The sequence below is a fragment of the Poromitra crassiceps genome, assembly GCF_964638095.1.
Source record: "Poromitra crassiceps genome assembly, chromosome: 17".
Classification (NCBI taxonomy): domain Eukaryota; kingdom Metazoa; phylum Chordata; class Actinopteri; order Beryciformes; family Melamphaidae; genus Poromitra; species Poromitra crassiceps.
This window is the reverse complement of record NC_139635.1, coordinates 26,018,825-26,038,421: the sequence shown is the minus strand read 5'-3', so window position 1 is coordinate 26,038,421 and position 19,597 is coordinate 26,018,825. Positions and strand designations below refer to the sequence as shown.

The window sequence follows — 19,597 nt, the reverse complement described above, 5'->3', positions numbered from 1 at the left end:
CCAGTCACACAGTATTCCGCTACTTATCAGAAACTCTGAAAGCTTGATCTCCGTTTGCTCTCGAAGAACAGCACCCTCTTCCTGTTTTGTGCCATAAAGCAAACCAGCAGATTTCCCGCCAAATTCTCTCCAATATCAACAAGCTGCAGGGTGGAGACTGCACTGCCGTTTCAGACCAGCAGGTTTGTTTTAGTTTACGTGAAGTGCATCGGGTCGACTCTGTAGGGGAAATCATGTATTTATTACTCATAACATTCAACCTGGTGGCACACAATTGACTGGCTTCAGTGTCTTGTACTGCTGAATGCATTTATGCGCATGTGACTATTTTAAATCAAATGTTGATTATTTAAGCGCCTCCTCTGGTCGGTCGTCCTGCTGGTGAAGCTCCCCGCTGTCAGGTGAAAAGAAACGGCTGGCGACTGCACATGTATCGGAGGAAGCATGTGTGTGTGATCGGCAGAGGGGGTGGGGCAGCAGGGGGAATTGGCCCAAGTACAATCGTGGAGAAAATGGGGACATTTTATCATTCCAGCTCCCTTGTACTTTATCATGACTCGCTCGACAATCCTCAAAATCACTGTGGAATGAAACACGATATGTGAAGCACTTTGGGTGCCTTGAAATTTTTTATAATATAGCTTAAATTAATTAATTATTATTGACTGCAGATCTTCTTCCTGGCGCATTCCCATTGCGTCATCATGAACGCCCGGTTAACGTTTCCTCTGTTTTTCTTGGTCACCAGACCGTTCAAACCATCGACATATATATTTAATATAGCTCAATGGTTCAAACATACTGTAGGGAAATAACATTTATTTTTACATTCATCTCTGTAAACCTTTAATTATATAGGCTTAAAAAAATCAAGAGCTGAAAGGCACATGGTGGTTTTCCTTTTGCCTTAGATGACAGCAGGGAGTTGCGTATAGACTGTAGGTGGTGTAATGTTGACCAAGATCTGTTGCAATACCTCCAACAGCGCAAAGCCACATGTCTGCCCTAGATGACAAATACATTACACTCTACTTACTAACATGTGGTCAGTACACAGAGTTCTTACATCAATCACCCCCCCCCCCCACCCAAAAAGTGTTTTTAGAACTCAAAGGCTACTTTGAACAGTAATGTGAAGTACATTATCACCTGATGAAGGAACCCAAAATATGGTTAAACCAAAATGATTTCTGAAAAGATAGCTGCCTGTCACACCTTTCTTGGATACCTGTACGGTAACCGTAACGGTGACCTCATGATGCACTACTAGGAAACTGATATCCCTTTGGTTTACACTTTTGAATGAAAATGAACACCTTTTGCATAATAACTTAGATTTATTTTGTTATTAACATTGTTCATATTTTCTAAGAATGTGCAAATTCCCATCAGTTACAAAAAAGCACATCTCAGTGGATAACGCAGTGTTCCCACACCTTTAAAACATAAAATCCAAGGACTTTCCAGGTCCAATTCCCTCAAATTCAAGGACCCAACACTGCATACTGTAGCTACAGACATGGATCAAGGTTAATCACTGTTACAACAATGACAATGAATGTTTCATATTTTATGAAGCTACAGCATTTACAGAAGAATTGTTTTTGCAATATCTCAAAACTGACCTGGAAACCCACCATGAAACAGAATTAATACACATCCTTCATGTGATTTTGTCCAGTTCAGTCTAGATTTCCTTCTGGAGATTTAATGTGAAAAATATGAACCGCCTGCAGTTTAGAACAAACATTTAGAACATGAATTGTTTTAAATGCGGATCTTGACTCGAGTATTAATATGATCTTTCCAGTTTTTGTCCAAACAAAGTCATCATATCATGTTATAAGGAGAGTTAAAAAAACGTTTCTCTGCTGTCTTCTTCCTTTTTACTTAATTTGTGTATGTGCTCAGCATGTACGCACCTAGATAATTAAATTCCATTCAAACTCTTTTTCTCTTCATGTTCACCAATAAATCACAGATTCAAGTCTAACGTTGGTCCTGACATCGTAAATATCACCAGAAATCACAGCTGATACAATAAGCAAACACATTTCTATTCAAAAGGCACGTCGATTAAAACATTCATTACTGTCAAAAAAAACAATAACACCCTAATTTCATTCATAACTGATATAAAAGTGTAAAAAAGTGGTAAACCTTAAAACTACTGATAAAAACCTGAATGAGTGAGTGGATAGATGAGTCTAGATCAGGGGTGTCAAACATGCGGCCCGGGAGCCACATCCGACCCCCCAAAGGGTCCAATCCGGCCCAAAGGATGACTTTGCAAAGGGTGAAAATTGCACTGAGAAGTCCTTCAATCCAATGTGATGCACTTGTGAAGGCTAAGAGGTACCAGGTTTCAGGAGCAAGTTAAATATTAAGCTGCCTATTCATGTTATCTGTATTAATCACTAAATGGTCAGCTATTTTCATTACCTTTGCTTATATAGAGAATTGCACAGTTGCCATCAATTGTAATCAGGGGTGTAGTGATAAATACAGAGGTGGGTAAACTATCCTAGGTGAGTAGTTTACCCACCTTGTTTGCCCTCATTGATTGATACAGTTGATCTGAAAAGATGTGAGTAAACTCTCTGCCTCATTTCAAAGGGGTGGATAAATTATGTTTACTTGCGTTTACCCTCGACTACACCCCTGATTGTAATGCACAGTACAGACAGTAGATAATGTGCTTGATGGTAGCTGAAATAAGCCTACGTGTTGTAGGGTTGTACCTGTAATTCTTTACACTAAAAGAAACAGGAACATTTTGAGGTTTTGTCATTTATAGGTTATTATTATTGATGATTGATTTTCATTTTCTGGCCCACTTGACACCAAATTGGGTCGCATGTGGCCCGTGGACTAAAATGAGTTTGACACCCCTGCTCTAGATGGAGTCATGAGGTGGAGAGTGTCTTTGGGTGCGTTCGGCTAGTAGTTCCCAGTGAAGTATTTAGACTGCATACAGGGTATTCAGAATCACTGTCCTTGGTGATATGAAGAGCACCGTGTGTAGTTTGAGTCCTTCCAGTCATGTGATGTGGGGGGAGTCTCTTGGGGAGGTCTGGTCCTTCCAGTCATGTGATGTGGGGTAGTCTCTTGGGGATGTCTGGTCCTTCCAGTCATGTGATGTGGGGGTAGTCTCTTGGGGATGTCTGGTCCTTCCAGTCATGTGATGTGGGGTAGTCTCTTGGGGATGTCTGGTCCTTCCAGTCATGTGATGTGGGGTAGTCTCTTGGGGATGTCTGGTCCTTCCAGTCATGTGATGTGGGGTAGTCTCTTGGGGATGTCTGGTCCTTCCAGTCATGTGATGTGGGGGAGTCTCTTGGGGTGGTCTGGTCCTTCCAGTCATGTGATGTGGGGGAGTCTCTTGGGGAGGTCTGGTCCTTCCAGTCATGTGATGTGGGGGGAGTCTCTTGGGGAGGTCTGGCCCTTCCAGTCATGTGATGTGTGGAGTCTTTTGGGGATGTGTGGTCCTTCCAGTCATGTGATGTGTGGAGTCTTTTGGGGATGTCTGGTCCTTCCAGTCATGTGATGTGGGGGTCGTCTCTTGGGGAGGTCTGGTCCTTCCAGTCATGTGATGTGGGGGAGTCTCTTGGGGTGGTCTGGTCCTTCCAGTCATGTGATGTGGGGTAGTCTCTTGGGGTGGTCTGGTCCTTCCAGTCATGTGATGTGTGGAGTCTCTTGGGGTGGTCTGGTCCTTCCAGTCATGTGATGTGGGGGAGTCTCTTGGGGAGGTCTGGTCCTTCCAGTCATGTGATGTGGGGGTAGTCTCTTGGGGAGGTCTGGTCCTTCCAGTCATGTGATGTGGGGGAGTCTCTTGGGGAGGTCTGGTCCTTCCAGTCATGTGATGTGGGGGGAGTCTCTTGGGGAGGTCTGGCCCTTCCAGTCATGTGATGTGGGGGGAGTCTCTTGGGGTGGTCTGGTCCTTCCAGTCATGTGATGTGGGGGAGTCTCTTGGGGAGGTCTGGTCCTTCCAGTCATGTGATGTGGGGGGAGTCTCTTGGGGAGGTCTGGCCCTTCCAGTCATGTGATGTGGGGGAGTCTCTTGGGGAGGTCTGGTCCTTCCAGTCATGTGATGTGGGGGGAGTCTCTTGGGGAGGTCTGGCCCTTCCAGTCATGTGATGTGGGGGGAGTCTCTTGGGGTGGTCTGGTCCTTCCAGTCATGTGATGTGGGGGAGTCTCTTGGGGAGGTCTGGTCCTTCCAGTCATGTAATGTGGGGGGAGTCTCTTGGGGAGGTCTGGTCCTTCCAGTCATGTAATGTGGGGGTAGTCTCTTGGGGAGGTCTGGCCCTTCCAGTCATGTGATGTGGGGGGAGTCTCTTGGGGTGGTCTGGTCCTTCCAGTCATGTGATGTGGGGGAGTCTCTTGGGGAGGTCTGGTCCTTCCAGTCATGTGATGTGGGGGGAGTCTCTTGGGGAGGTCTGGCCCTTCCAGTCATGTGATGTGGGGGGAGTCTCTTGGGGAGGTCTGGTCCTTCCAGTCATGTGATGTGGGGGAGTCTCTTGGGGAGGTCTGGTCCTTCCAGTCATGTAATGTGGGGGGAGTCTCTTGGGGTGGTCTGGTCCTTCCAGTCATGTGATGTGGGGGAGTCTCTTGGGGAGGTCTGGTCCTTCCAGTCATGTGATGTGGGGGAGTCTCTTGGGGTGGTCTGGTCCTTCCAGTCATGTGATGTGGGGGGAGTCTCTTGGGGAGGTCTGGCCCTTCCAGTCATGTGATGTGTGGAGTCTTTTGGGGATGTGTGGTCCTTCCAGTCATGTAATGTGGGGGGAGTCTCTTGGGGAGGTCTGGCCCTTCCAGTCATGTGATGTGTGGAGTCTTTTTGGGATGTGTGGTCCTTCCAGTCATGTGATGTGGGGGAGTCTCTTGGGGAGGTCTGGTCCTTCCAGTCATGTGATGTGGGGGGAGTCTCTTGGGAAGGTCTGGCTCAGCTACAGAGCAGAAACAGCAGCTGATAGGAATTGGACCTTGCTCAACACTTTGGCAGGGACGACCCTTTAACCCAACCTAATTTGAAACAAAATGTCAACCTTTTACGGTTCTAAATGGTAACATTTTACATTTCTGCAAAGCTACAATCTCAACGTACATTTTAAACAAAACGGCACATAATTTGAAAACCTTCCTGCCTTCCCAATGTTAAAGGCAAATAAGACAACCTTATAGCTTGGTACGGTTAGGATTATGCTTTGGGTTAGGCTTATATAACAAAAACGTTAAATGTGATTTACATTTGAAATGTAGACTATGAACACACTGGGGATCGACCGCACTCCGCCCCTTCCACACACACACATCAAATGCGGCCCCCGGACCAATTTGAAATGTCCCGCGGCTTGTCTCTCTAAAGATTTGGCCCTCCACACGGTATTGGTTAATTGGTTAAGAACGCAGGCGTAACTAATATTTTCAGACCGTAAACAAAATCCTTCGAGTACCATTGTATTGTTTGTGTTTAGTTTAGTTTTTTCTTATAACACATATGAAGCGAGAAGTCAAATCTGGCCCCCATTCAAAAAAAGTTTGGACACCCCTGGTTTACGTCCTCCATCCACCACACCACAACGCCCTTACTGGCCACCAGACTCTATGACGTGTAGAACTTGATATACACGCATCTAGAAATGTGATATGCAACATATTCTTGCGTGATATTCTACATATCAATGGAATGCAGAAACGTACAATTCCGACATCTTATTCTGGTGAGCAGGCTGCTTTCACCTGTCGTCTCCACTCACTACGCTACGTCCCTACTCACTACGCTACGTCCCTACTCACTACGCTACGTCCCTACTCACTACGCTACGTCCCTACTCACTACGCTACGTCCCTACTCACTACGCTACGTCCCTACTCACTACGCTACGCTACGTCCCTACTCACTACGCTACGTCCCTACTCACTACGCTACGTCCCTACTCACTACGCTACGTGCCTACTCTACGCTACGTCCCTACTCACTACCCTACGGAGACGCTGTAGAGGCTTTGCAGCTGTGTAACAAATCTCCTGTCAACTACAGTACATCTAACACCATCAAGGAGGACCAGTGGAGAACTGGCTGCATCCAAATAAAGTCTGAATAACAACCAGGCTAGAAAGAGAGAGAGAGAGCTAGCTAAAAAAAGACTGTTGTGTTGTGGCTGGACATCCATACAGTAATGTTCTCAGTGAAAGGGAAGAGTTGGATGAGGTAGATCGTTTCCAGATGTAGGTTACTGTGACCGTAAACCGTCTTTAGCTCTAGCTCTACTCCAAAACGCTCAGCTCGGTTAACCTGAACAAACTGTGAGCTAGCTAGCCAGCCAGCCAGCAGCTCGGTTAACCTGAACAAACCAGCAGGCTCATTTAGTAACCTGAACAAACTGTTAGCTAGCTAGCCAGCCAGCAGGCTCATTTAGCAAAGCAACAAATGTTACACCGCCAACACACCAGACGCAGAAGCGCTGCGAAGCGCCAATTCTCAGGCGAGCAGGTGCCTGGACATTCACACCAGACACGCTTTGCTCCACACCGGTCACCAAGCCATTCTGCTCCTCTGCACTCGCTTGTTTCTCTCTCTCCCTCCCTCACTTGTTTCTCTTGTGTCTCTCTCTCATTTCTCACTCTCTGCTTTTGTGTGTCCCTGCTCGTCTCTCGCTCTCTGTTTAGACACAGACTGTAAAAGTATAGACATGTATATATAATTATTTAGGCTGGACAGCCCAAGCCATCATCAATCTGAGTGTTTTTTATTTATTTATACAATTTACCATTCTATGCCATGATTCTTGTGACTGACTTCCTGCCCGGCTTGACATAATCACTCGCAGCTTGCTCAAAAAAAGTAGACCAGGCGTCGAAACATGCGCCCCAGCACGCGAGCCACGCATTGTGGGCCGGTGTGAGTGGTCAAATCTGTTAACAAGGGCGCCGAAAGGAAACTGTGCTTCCAGGCGCTTCACAGCTATTTGCTTCGCTTCCGCGTCTGGTGTGTTAGTAATACTAGCTGCTGCTAGATACGTTAGCTAGTGTGCTAACACAGATGTGTTAACAACAAGACAGTGGTGGTTAGCTGAGCAGGTACAATGGTTAGCTAGCTAACAAGCCGACATTACGATGAACACCAGCTAGATGAGTGCTTAAATGATCAGTTCTCAGCAATGACCGTTTTGACCCTGAACACAACACAACAGCCACCGAGGAATGCAGAGTCCACATACACACACATGAGCGAGAGAGAGGAACATGAACAGGGATATTCACGGTGTGCAAGTGTGTGTAAAATCCCTAGCATCGCCCCTCAGAGAGAGTCAGGCCTACGTGCAGTCCGAGTCGCCGGGGGCGATGGCGATGTCGCCCGTTGGGTGGGCGGCGATCTGCTCCAGGAGCTTCTCAGACTCGAGCAGCTGATTGGTCCACTCTTGACACGCCTCCTCTATGTCGGGCCCGTCCCCTCCGTATTCCGGAGGGAGGAGGGACAGCGGGAAGAAATCAGTCAAGGTGTCGCAGAAATCTGAACCGTGCATATGGATCTGTAGAGGAGAGAGACTGCTTTAGTTTAATTTCTGATTTGTCAGTAGCAGGATGTGGTGGAGTGTAACAACAACAACAACAACAACAACAACAACAACAACAACAACAACAACCACAACAACACTATATCATTATAATCAGTATGGTTGACTGCCAGGGCACCGACCCTCTGTTTGATCTTCTCCGGCAGAAAGGGGCGGAGCATAGCGAAGACCGGCCGGAAGAACATTGGCTCATTGATGAGATGGATTCCTCTCACTTTCAGCGGAAAGGAGTCCTGGAAAACACACACACACACACACACTCACACACACACACACACACACACACACACACACACACACACACACACACACACACACACACACACACACACACACACACACACACACACACACACACACACACAGAGAGACACACACACACACACACACACACACACACACACACACACACACACACACACACACACACACACACACACACATTAGACATTAGACAGACAGGCTATCAATCAGCCAGCGAGCCACTGAACCTACCAGTCTATCCAGCCAGGCAGAGGTTAGGTTAGAAAACTAACCTAATGGTGAACAACTATTGAGCTTGAATTGTTTATTCCCACAAATCGTGACTCAACTCAGCTTTTTCTACTAGAAAATACCATTCATTTAAGCTTTCAGACGGTAAATGAGGGCTACTTCAGAACCAACACGTCCTCATACAGAAACCACAGAATAAGTCGATTTCCAAATGACTCCCAAAACGACATATATGAGCGAAACTGTGCGTGCAGATGATAGGCCTCGCGTGGGACATTCATTTGAAAACCAGCCTGGTCAAGTTCAGGCAACTAAAACAAACTTTGTTAAGGTTAGGTAACTAAAACAACTTTGTTAAAGGCACTATTTGTAAGGTTCATACCTACTCGATGCCCACAAAAGACTATTATATATCTAGCGAGACATGCGAGTTATTGTGATCGGAGCAGTGAAAGAAGCCACGCCCCCTCTCTGTGTTGTGAAAACATGGCTTGTTGATAATGTCCAAATGTAAACATAAACAGTCTATGAAACACATAGCCACGGCTTCCCATGCCACCGTAAAACACTCGCATTGCTCTGATATAGCGTCTGCTATCTACACTATGCAACCCCAGACACTCGTCTTCCATCAAGACAGAGCAGGAAATACACAGTGCCAAACCGCGATACAAACAGAGACTAACCTTATTTACACAGCCATGGGCGCTTTATTTCCTCAGTCACAGTCCTAGTGATCTAAATAGGCCTACGCATTTTGGAAATTTAGACTGAGACGACATCTTACTTCTACTCGCAAAAGACGCCGGTTTTATTGAGTAAAAGCTGCTGTAGGCTCGTGGAGGCAGAAATCAAATGACTGATGTGAATAAAAGCGGTAACTGTAGACAGTCCTTCAGTAACAGACTCATATCCAACGCAGACTTTGATTCTGACATGCAGTAAAGCTGCGCTAATTAATACACTTTGATGTGCGCTTTCAATGAATGAGGAAATAGGCGTGTCTGACGCTGCAGAATCCGGAGCTGTCCATATTGCATTGTGATTGGCTAGTTCAGGGGTGCCCACACTTTTTCAGCTTGCGAGCTACTTTTAAAATGACCAAGTCAAAGTGAGCTACCAAGCATATTTATTTATATATATATACACTGAGTATACAGTGGAAAACAGTGGAACAGTGGAAAAACAGTGGAAACAGTGGAAAAACAGTGGAAAAACAGTAAAAAAAAAAAAAAAAAAAAAAAAAATTCTTCCTCAATGCCATGCGATCGACCACACTACCTTCGCGATCGACCGGTCGATCGCGATCGACGTATTGGGCACCCCTGGGCTAGTTGTTACAATACAAACCACGACTCTTGCCCCTGTTCACGAACATTTTCAGGTGCACAAGCTGGATAGGGAAATCCTAATTTGACAGACCCAGCTGATAACCAGCTGGTATCGTTTAGCTCGATTGCAATGATCTGGTTAAGTCAAACCAGATCAAGGGGACAGATCCTAGATCTGTTTATCCTCCATTCGTGGTATGGGCCCCGGGTTAGGTAACTAAAACAACGTGGTTAAGGTTAGGCTTATGGTTTGGGATACGGTTAAAAACGGAACACACGTTGGCACACGAACCAGTCTTTCTCGCTTACTCTCTCGCTTGAAAGACGAGGAAGTTTTGAAAGAAATTTTGAGGAAGCTTTGATTTCTCCAACTTCCTTCACCAACAAGGAAATGCATGTAGTGACGTATGATTCAAAACAAATGAAACAAAAGGACACAACTCCTCCTTGCTGCATTTTTGGCTTGCGGTTGACACTGCAATATTTCAGCCTGGTATCCAGCCCCAAAGAATCCTTCATTAGGGTCTGGACGCAAGCCTATCCGCCGCTGATTCGGTGACATATTTTTCAGCCCCAACTGATTGGTTGCTGTCTGTTGTCAATCAACTCTTTGACCAATCGCAGTAGAAAAGCAGGATAACTTTGACAATTCTGCACCAAAGAACTTAAATCGATCAGAACTGAAGGCTAATAGACTACCACAGGAATGAGTCTAGAAGTCGCACTTCGGGACTTTCAAGATGGTTGAATAGTAATTGAGATATAGCCATTTTATGCTCCCGGTAGCCATCTTGAAAATGACCCCTTTCCGGAATTGAGATTTTCCTAGACTTTTATTATGTTATTATTTAAAGCAGGACTAAACCCCAAAACACTTTTTTTCAGCTTTTAACCAATATTTATGACTTTGGGGGTGGTGTGTGAAGAATTCTAAATTTCCACATTTGAGACCAAACTGTTACCATTGTACCATTTGTATCATTTTCAGCAGCATAAGTTCCCTCTATGGGTTCAAACCTGCTTTTTTTGTGCCCTCAAATGAATGGGAGATTTGGTACATCGTGACGTCATGGTGGTATTTGCGCGTGCCCCACTCATGTGAAAAATAGTTTTTTTTCCCCATGTGATTATTATGTAGTTCACGCGGCGCGAGCCCTTTAAGAGCAATGCATCCATGGGTAATCGCATACTGTGGCTAATATTAGCCGCTTGTTAGTTATGTTACATGGCAGTAAAATGCCACTGAATGACCAAATTGATATAACCTTTAACCATTTCGAGTAACACTGTTTCCATACGGATCACCAGCGTTAGTTTGTTGTTTATAACGTGGCTATATTGATCATTTATCGTTATCGTTCTCTATCTCTGATACACTGAAAAAACTGGGAGGCGGGCCATAGCGTCTCTGTCGATGATTTGATTTGACAGTTCTGGGCACTGGCGTTGGCGTTGGCCAATCCTAGCGTGTTCCACCCCCAAATCGATTGTGTTCTGGCGCAAAGTGAGTGGGTTTCAGGACGAAACAGTCTCGAGCCAACTACGTTATTTTAGAGCAGCGCAGTTTTTTTCATAGAATGATTGATCTTACTTTAATCTTACTACAGTACTATAATTGGAGAGTTGTCTGTTTGTCTGGAGTTTCAAGGCGCACCGTTGCTCAGATCGCCTCTGAAATTTGCCAAAACACTTTTCAGGGGTCTAGAATGAATCTGGTGCAAAAACAACAACAACAAACAACTGAAATAAATCTGCCCACGGGGGCATCTGACATGAGGTGAAGGCAGCGCTGAGCCTACCTGCAGTACAGATGATATGGTCCTGGAGGCAGCGCTGAGCCTACCTGCAGTACAGACGATATGGTCCTGGCGAGGGAGGGCGTGATCTGCAGGGCATGGCTGAGGGTCCAGCCCTGCAGGTCGAAGATGACCTTCAGGCCCCGCCTCTGAGTCTCCGCCTCCGTGCAGATGATCTCTGAGGTCATCAGGCTGACACGGAACACCTCGAAGGCCGACCAGTGTTTAGGCTGCCACTGGGCTGAGAGAGGGGGAGAGAGAGAGAGAGAGAGAGAGAGAGAGAGAGAGAGAGAGAGAGAGACACACACACACACACACACACACACACACACACACACACACGCACACACACAGATTTGTATTACTATACAAATTGATTGTATACATGCATTACATACATGCCTAACTTTAACCTTTGACCTAATCTAAACCTAATCCCAATTATATAGACTGTTTTCACAGAATTCATTCCTGCTCTGATGTCATGTTTTCGGAGATGTCCGGTACTAGCAAACACTGCAACAGGAAGTGAGCTGGGGTTCAATTTAGAATGTTTTCGCTGTCAAGTTAAAACCGTCTATACCTGTGTAATTACATACCTGTGTTTTTGCATGTTTTAGCCCATTTCATAGTGCAGGCATGCAAACTTTACATTACTACAGTCAAGTGTTGTAGTTTATTGTCGTGGGTTGTAGTGGGTATACTATAGGTTTTGACTTCAGTTTTGGAGTGAGTTTTTTATGTTTATATATTTCTCTTTCTCTTTTCTCAATTTTCTACTAGTTTTTCTTGTGTAACGGGCAAATTTACCCCACAGTGATCAAGTCTTGTCTCATGATGATCACCGACACTGACTGGAGTTCATAGTTTACCCACCTTTTTATTTTTTCCATCCCTGCTTATGAGTAAACATCCATAACTGACTAACCTTCCTAATTGAATGACCACACACTCTCTCCCTCTCTGCTTTCCCTTCAAATCTAGGTCAGCCACCTACCCTCCAACCCTTGGACTGAACACACACACACACTCGCGCACACACACACACACACACACACACACACACACACACACACACACACACACACACACACACACACACACACACACACACACACACACACACACACACACACACACACACACACACACACACACACACACACACACACACACACCGATCCTGTAGACCAGCACCCTGCTGCCAGCGTGGTCCCGCTGTGGGAGGACGGCATGGTAATGGTTGTTGAGGAGGCCCAGGACCGACCGTGGGGCCAGGCACCTGCTGAGCTCAGGACACTCCTTCCGCCAAAGCTGGTAGTTCAGAAAGAGCTGGAGAGGAGAGAGAAGATCACCTACTATAGACTGACTGATAGAGAGACTGTCTTAATAGCTGGTAGTTCAGAAAGAGCTGGAGAGGAGAGAGAAGATCAACGATAGACCGACTGATAGAGAGACTGTCAAATGTTTAAGAGCAGGGGGGGGTTCCCACTGGTCATGCAGTTTCAGAGTTTGTATTCCAGACAGTGAAAGTCAGGGGATTTGATAAATTCTCTGTGGAAGTCAGGGGATTTTACAAATGGCTGAGATTACAGGAGAAAGACCAAGATGTTTCGTCTTCAGGTGCCTCTCACTATGGTCGAAAAAATAAGTCACTGACGATGTTATGTCAGTGTCGTGACACAAAACGTGATTAACAGACAGACATTTCCCCTGCTTCCCCCACTGCTCAGGTCACAACACAACACAGACTTCAGCCTGGCTGCTCACTTTACACACAGTTGGCCCAATGCCAGCTCTTTTCAAATGAAAACAAGCAACCCAGCATCTCTGGGTTGCTTGTCCAAGTTGTTCCCATCCCAAGTGACAATTCCACACTCGTATTAACCCATTGATACCTGATGCAGCATTTGTGTGTGTATCCCTTTAAGACCGCGAACCGCGGTTCGCGGTCTTAAAGGGATACACGCAAATGCACACGCAAATGCTGCATCAGGTATCAATGGGTTAAGACCTGTTTACAACCTATTAGAGAGACTCCCAGATCTAACATGTTGACATAAACAACACAACAATGTCCTCCTTCTTGTAATCATGACACCATATAGGTCAGGAGATTTTAAAAATACCATAAAGTATGACAAAGTCACTGTTATCTCACTATGAAGTACCGCAGACACACTTCTCTACAGTAATATCAGCGACTATTAGGCAGCCCTGAATAATTATAGTCTTAATAATATAATCGGCCCGGGATGTTTTCAGTCAGCCGACCATTCCTAAGGCAACTTCATCTAATATTGCCGGAGGGAGGAACGGAACGAGATGATATGACAGCGAGCAAAAGAAGAGCCAGTTTGTTCTTGGTACATTGTAATTTGAGGTGAAAGTCACACTGTACATGAGGAAACCTCATAATCAGTGTTGGGCAAGTTACTTTCAAAATGTAATATACTAGTACATATTACTAGTTACTTTAATTTGAAAGTAATAAGTTACTTTACAATATTACTGTCTGTGTAGAGTAACTCATTACTTATTACACTACTTTTGCATTACTTTCACCAAAATAACTGCAGTAGCAGAATGACATCGGTGCCCCGGAACCATCCCGAAAAAGAATTTAAACTGTCTTGAAGTCAGTGTAAACCATCCAAAATTCTAAATGTTATCCTTTTCCTTTGTTATTGTCATCTATAGTGGTTATTTGCATAAAAACACAGTTTGATTATGAAATGACTTAAATATGTGCTTTGATTAAAAAAGTAACTAAATTTGTAACTTGAGTTACTTGACAAAGTAACTGATATAATATTACTGAAATCCTATAAGTAATAAGTTATATTACTGAGTTACTGCTAAAAGTATATTACATGTAATATGTTACTTTTGTAATGAGTTACCCCCAACAGTGCTGATAATTCAGTGAAGTCAACACCAGTGTTGGGGTAGTAACTCATTACAAAAGTAACATATTACATGTAATATATTATTTGTAGCAGTAACTCAGTAATATAACTTATTACTTATAGGATTTCAGTAATATACCAGTTACTTTCTCAAGTAACTCAAGTTAGAAATCTATCAATCTAAAGACAATCTAAAGACATTTCATAATCAAACTGTGTTTTTATGCAAATAACCACTATAGATGACAATAACAAAGGAAAAGGATAACATTTAGAATTCTGGATTGTTTACACTGTGACTTCAAGGCGGTTGAAATCATTTTTCGGGATGGTTCTGGGGCGGTGATGTCATTCTGCTGCTGCTGTTGTTTTGGTGAAAGTAATGCAAAAGTAGTGTAATAAGTAACGAGTTACTCTGCACAGACAGTAATATTGCAAAGTAACGTATTACTTTCAAATGAAAGTAACTAGTAATATGTAGTATATTACATTTTGAAAGTAACTTGCCCAACACTGGTCAACACTAAACAGAAAGCCAGAAAAACATACACCAGGACAGGCCACACAGACCTAGAATATATGAACTACAGTCAGGTTTCTCCTGAAGAAAGGATCTAGCTAAATGCGAAAATGAATGCAAAAATGCAAAAGACAAAATTCTCTGTGGATAGTTGGCCAAATTCAATCAATAAGTAGACGTGTCAGTGTTGGAAATCATCAGACACTGCGCTTTTAAAAGAGCATTTTTTTCCACAAAACATCATATTTCAATCTTCTACACTTATGAATTTGTCCAATTTGAGGATGCCCCTGAGCGTATGCCAATCACATGGTGGTGCATAAAAGATCAATCAATTATAAATTAGCATCTAACCACATAACGAAGTACTTGTGACATTGGATCTTTTGAATTTCAATACCAGTTCTAGTACAGATATATTACAATTTATTTGACCTTTTACAACAATTGCTTGAGGCCTCCCAGTAAGCGCAAGTCAATAGACAGACTGGTTCAGGTACTTCCTTTACAGAGAATTTGGCGCACGTAGTTTGCAACATATCCTTCCTCATTGCAGACAATAGAGAGCAGAGATGATTTCACAAACAGATTTCCAGCAGAAATGAAATGTTCATTAAAAAAGTTTCTTCTCAATAACAGAGTCATGATTGACATGACTGGGTAGGGAGAGATCATTCTGTGCTTTAACTTAATATTTTGCAGGATTACAACTATAATTAGATGTATTCCCAAAGTAAGAATTTCTAATAAGTATTTCTAGTAAGCATTTTAAAAATTTCTAATACTCTAATATTTCTCAACTGCCTAAAGAGTTGCCAGGAGACTCTTTAAGGTTCAGCAGAGAAGCCTAGTAAGGACTATGGGCTCTATCTTCCGACAGGCGCTATCCCTAAATAGCGCTTTGCGCACTGTTTGCGCGTGCCTTAAAGGAACACTCCGCCCATTTTCAACCAGCTTTGTATCATTAGAACATTAGTAGTATATCAGAAAACTGTAAACGGTTTTGAAGTCTGTCATTTAATTTGACAGTTATTGAGTGTTAAAGTGTGGACCAGTGACATCACTGGTCCACACTAACTCAAATTAATAACTCATTAACTCAAATCAACTCTCAATAACTGTCAAACTATTCATCATTCATCTAGTTTGACAGTTATTGAAAGTTGATTTGAGTTAATGAGTTATTAATTATATCATACCAAATTAGCGCTCCCGCTACGATACCATCCAGGTTTGCGGCGGGATCTGTGCTGTGGGCGTCCCCCAAGCCAAAACAGCCGTGTTTCCGCTAAAGCTTGCGTTGTGGTATCGTCAACTGAAAAGCAGCTCAGCGCAAAAGAAGGCCCTGCTGCCCTGAGGGGACAAGCTTGCTTGCAAAACAATTGAAAACATCTGTTAACAGCTGGTTCAGCACCATTGACTGTAGGGACCAAGCCTACCACCACTGGTTTTTAGACTCCCATGTTGAAGCCTAGTGTGGCCTGTCGCCATCTTGGGGTTCTTGCGCAGCTCACGTGAGACGGCACGAGACGAGGGCTTTCCCAGAGTCGCAGCTCCGCCTGCTATTGGTCCGTGATCGGCAAGCTGCGCGATCACTGGACAGGCGACCTGTCAATCACCCCAAATCATAGTCTTTTCTATTGTCTCTTTGACTCTAAATGGGTGAGTTATATAAAAGATTCACAAATTAGCTACAATAGGTCAAAAGCGTGTTTTGGCCCAGGCTGTAAACATGCTTAATCCTGTTACAAAAGTGTGGCATTTTAACATGGGGGCTGAATGGGGAACGACTCCCTTTTGGCTCCAGCCTCAAGTGGCCATTCGAGGAACTACAGCTTTCAGTATCACTTCCGCGGCTTCCTCTTCTAAACCCCGAGCTAGCTCACTGGGGTTAGCATGCGCACACATGTGAAAATCACTGAAGAATAAGTCATGCATGAATGCGTGATCAGAAAAGTGCTTAAAATTCATTTTTGTTTACATGGACAGGAGATGGAGACGTGCTTTTTGGTATCCCTAATGCAGGTGATAGGAGAGTGATCACTCAGGTCCAGTGAAAAAACACAGCTGGTTGTTGGTCTAGTTCAGGGATACTCAACTTGCTTTGCCCGGGGGCCACTTTTGCAAAATCCAGGGGTCATTTAATAAATAAACTAATATTAATTTTTCTATAGCGGATTGTATGTTTTTGGGGTGTCAGCCGGAGATTAGTCTGACAATTTTGTATACACAGGATAGTTAGTTTAGTTAGATAAGTACATATAAGTGCCTGGGTGGCAAGCTGGTGGCAATATTTGACAGTTTAGATGGAGTTCAGTCCAACTTTATTTAACGTTAAGTTTTCATTGTGAATTAGATCATGGTCAGGGGCCACTCTGCACCCTATCGCGGGCCGCATCTGGCCCCCGGGCCACAAGTTGAGTATCACTGGTCTAGTTGTTAATATGAAATCCAAAGGAGTTGACTCATCAGGGTTTGATGCGTCTGGTCTAATAGGTGTAAAGATAAGGTGGGTTGCATCAGGTCAATACAACATTTCTTCAAACTATCAGAAGATAACACGGATCCTCAAGGATTCATATACAGGCTTAGAGACCTCTTGTAAGGACAGCAAATCCTCCAAGTTATTGAAAACCTTTAGAGACACTCAGAGACGCTTACTATTAAACACAGACAATGCAAAAGAAGTTCATTAATGTCTTAATAATCGACCGTATACCCACAGTTTCAGGTTTTTTTTGGGCTCGAACTATATTTGACTATGTTGCATTTTTGTGTTTGTTTTGTTTCTCTCCACACTGCCCAGTTACAAGCAAACCAGGGCTTGTCAACAAAATGCTCATGACTCACAGTCATTCAGTGAGTTTTGCAGCGGAGTAACTAGTCAAAACAAATCTGACTTCAGACCTTGGAACTTAAGCTAAGCTAAGCATTAGCATGATGGGCTTGCCATCAGACAAAGCAACAGAGTAGAGAGTAGTAGTAGTGGTTTTGTTTGAACATGGGCGGGGTAGCGGGGGGGTGTCTCTGACATTTTGAGAAAACACTTCCTGCATTCCGACGAATTTTTATGCACCGACTACTTGCACAACTCCACTACTTCTTGAAATGAGTAGGGCATCTTTGTTTCCTGTCCTACACTATTGGATGAACTGATTAATGTCAGGTGTGCCTGACTGCTGCAGTCACAACAACAGTGATCAGGCACACCTGACATTAATCAGTTCATCCAATAGTGTAGGACAGGAAACCAAGATGCCCTGCTCATTTCAGGAAGTAGTGGAGTTGTGCAAGTAGTCTCAATTTATAGAAATGTCACAAAATTCAGACATCAGGTGACAATTGCACGAAATACCAAGCAACCCAAGCAGGTCAATCAAAGGTCTTGCATTGCAGAATGCAGGACTTTCACCGGCATGAGCACCTACGGCGCAGCAATGGCCATATTTTCGATGCATAAAGCGAGAAACATGCTTCAACGTAACCAGGGGCCAGTTGCACCAAGTGGTCTTACGACTGGTCTTAAGCTAAGTTGGTCGTAACTTTAGGACCTAACAGCTACGCCGGTTGCACCGACAGGGCGTAAGCCTTTTTCTCACTAAGACCGGTCATAAATATTACGCCTGGTCAGGAGGCGTAAGGTGCCTGTGCCTGTGAGATCTCCGTGGTAGTCTATCAGCGGAGACCTGCTGTGATTGAGTCCTCACCGTCCTCATCGTCGTAAAGTCGCCTTCGAAGCATGACGTTCGATTATAACGAACTAGTTGTGTGGCTTAGCCTTCCCAAATGTTGAGGGTCGTTTTTTAGAATTTAATACATAGAATTGGGAACGTTACATTCAATTTCATTCAGACTGTCTGGCACTCAATCGCCGCCATTTTTCCCCCGGAGCGAGGGAGGGTGGGAGGAGGGAGGGTGTAGTGATGCACATACAGTAGTGGCTGATAGAGCGTAGTGGCACAGTGACGCTCCAAGCAGGTCGCGAGGCACATTTTTGCAACATCATCCAATCAGGGGGCATTCCCCGGCAATTCACATGGACGCGCATTGCTACGACCGGCGTAGTTAAGACCAGACGTAAGCCCTGTTGGTGCAACAGGCGTAAATCCACTCTAAAGACTGGTCTTAACTAAGACCGACGTAGGAGTTACGACCAGGCATAGTTAAGACCACTTGGTGCAACCGGCCCCTGGAGTTTAGGATGTTGTCGGCGGCAGCTATAGACAAACACACTCGAACGTCAGCTTGACGAGGAGGTCCCAGGGGAGTCCCCCAGCAAAACAAGTCAATCGTGTGATTTCAAATTCATACTATGATTTCAATGACTAGTAGTTAGCCTAAGAGAGAATGTAGGAGTGCATACTAGTTGGTCACAGCTTTCACTCTCTCCTGTTAACTCTTACTGTACATCTACATGTGCTGTGTTCACGCCAGCTGCGTCGAGACATATTTTTGGGGAGCTGCACACCGCCTACACTGGCAGGGTCACCAGCCAATGGTTCCGGACCAGTTAGTGAGTGAGTGGTCCGTCAGTGGTCCCTGTGGTCATAATTCAGTGGTCTGTCCACGTTTGCGTCCACGTCCATGTCAAAATGCCACTGAGTGACCAAAACCATTTTGAGTCAGGCTCTTCCTATGGGGGCGACTACATTGCTTGGCGAAGAATGATTATTTGTTGTCAATATTGCATTTTTGTTGTTGCTCAAACCTTACCAGGTAGGCTATATGTAGTTTATAAACCTTACCAGGTAGGCTATATGTAGTTTATCAACCTTACCAGGTAGGCTATATGTAGTTTATAAACCTTACCAGGTAGGCTATATGTAGTTTATCAACCTTACCAGGTAGGCTATATGTAGTTTATCAACCTTACCAGGTAGGCTATATGTAGTTTATAAACCTTACCAGGTAGGCTATATGTAGTTTATAAACCTTACCAGGTAGGCTATATATAGTTTATAAACCTTACCAGGTA

At 44.3% G+C, this 19,597-nt stretch overlaps 1 protein-coding gene and 1 long non-coding RNA gene across 3 annotated transcripts in view; one reads left to right on the top strand and one right to left on the bottom strand.

Annotated features, from left to right (window-relative positions):
• The first annotated feature begins 1,336 nt into the window (after positions 1 to 1,336).
• Positions 1,337 to 5,121, top strand: LOC310792124. The gene is made up of 2 exons (XR_014553483.1): positions 1,337 to 3,297; positions 4,930 to 5,121. It is a non-coding gene; the product is annotated as an uncharacterized lncRNA (long non-coding RNA).
• A 141-nt stretch (positions 5,122 to 5,262) lies between these two features.
• ttpa (tocopherol (alpha) transfer protein) overlaps positions 5,263 to 19,597 on the bottom strand; it is a 16,502-nt gene continuing 2,167 nt past the window's right edge. The window contains exons 2-6 of one of the 2 annotated variants that reach the window (XR_014553482.1): positions 12,372 to 12,525; positions 11,241 to 11,434; positions 7,694 to 7,804; positions 6,369 to 7,526; positions 5,263 to 6,338 (exon numbers count right to left, since the gene is read on the bottom strand). Coding sequence is in view for 1 of the 2 variants with exons in the window: in XM_083653838.1 (XP_083509964.1) it covers positions 7,311 to 7,526; positions 7,694 to 7,804; positions 11,241 to 11,434; positions 12,372 to 12,525 (675 nt within the window). In the remaining variant the exon portion in view is untranslated. Of the gene's footprint in view, positions 7,527 to 7,693; positions 7,805 to 11,240; positions 11,435 to 12,371; positions 12,526 to 19,597 lie in introns of both variants that reach the window. The other variant, XM_083653838.1, reaches the window with a different exon arrangement.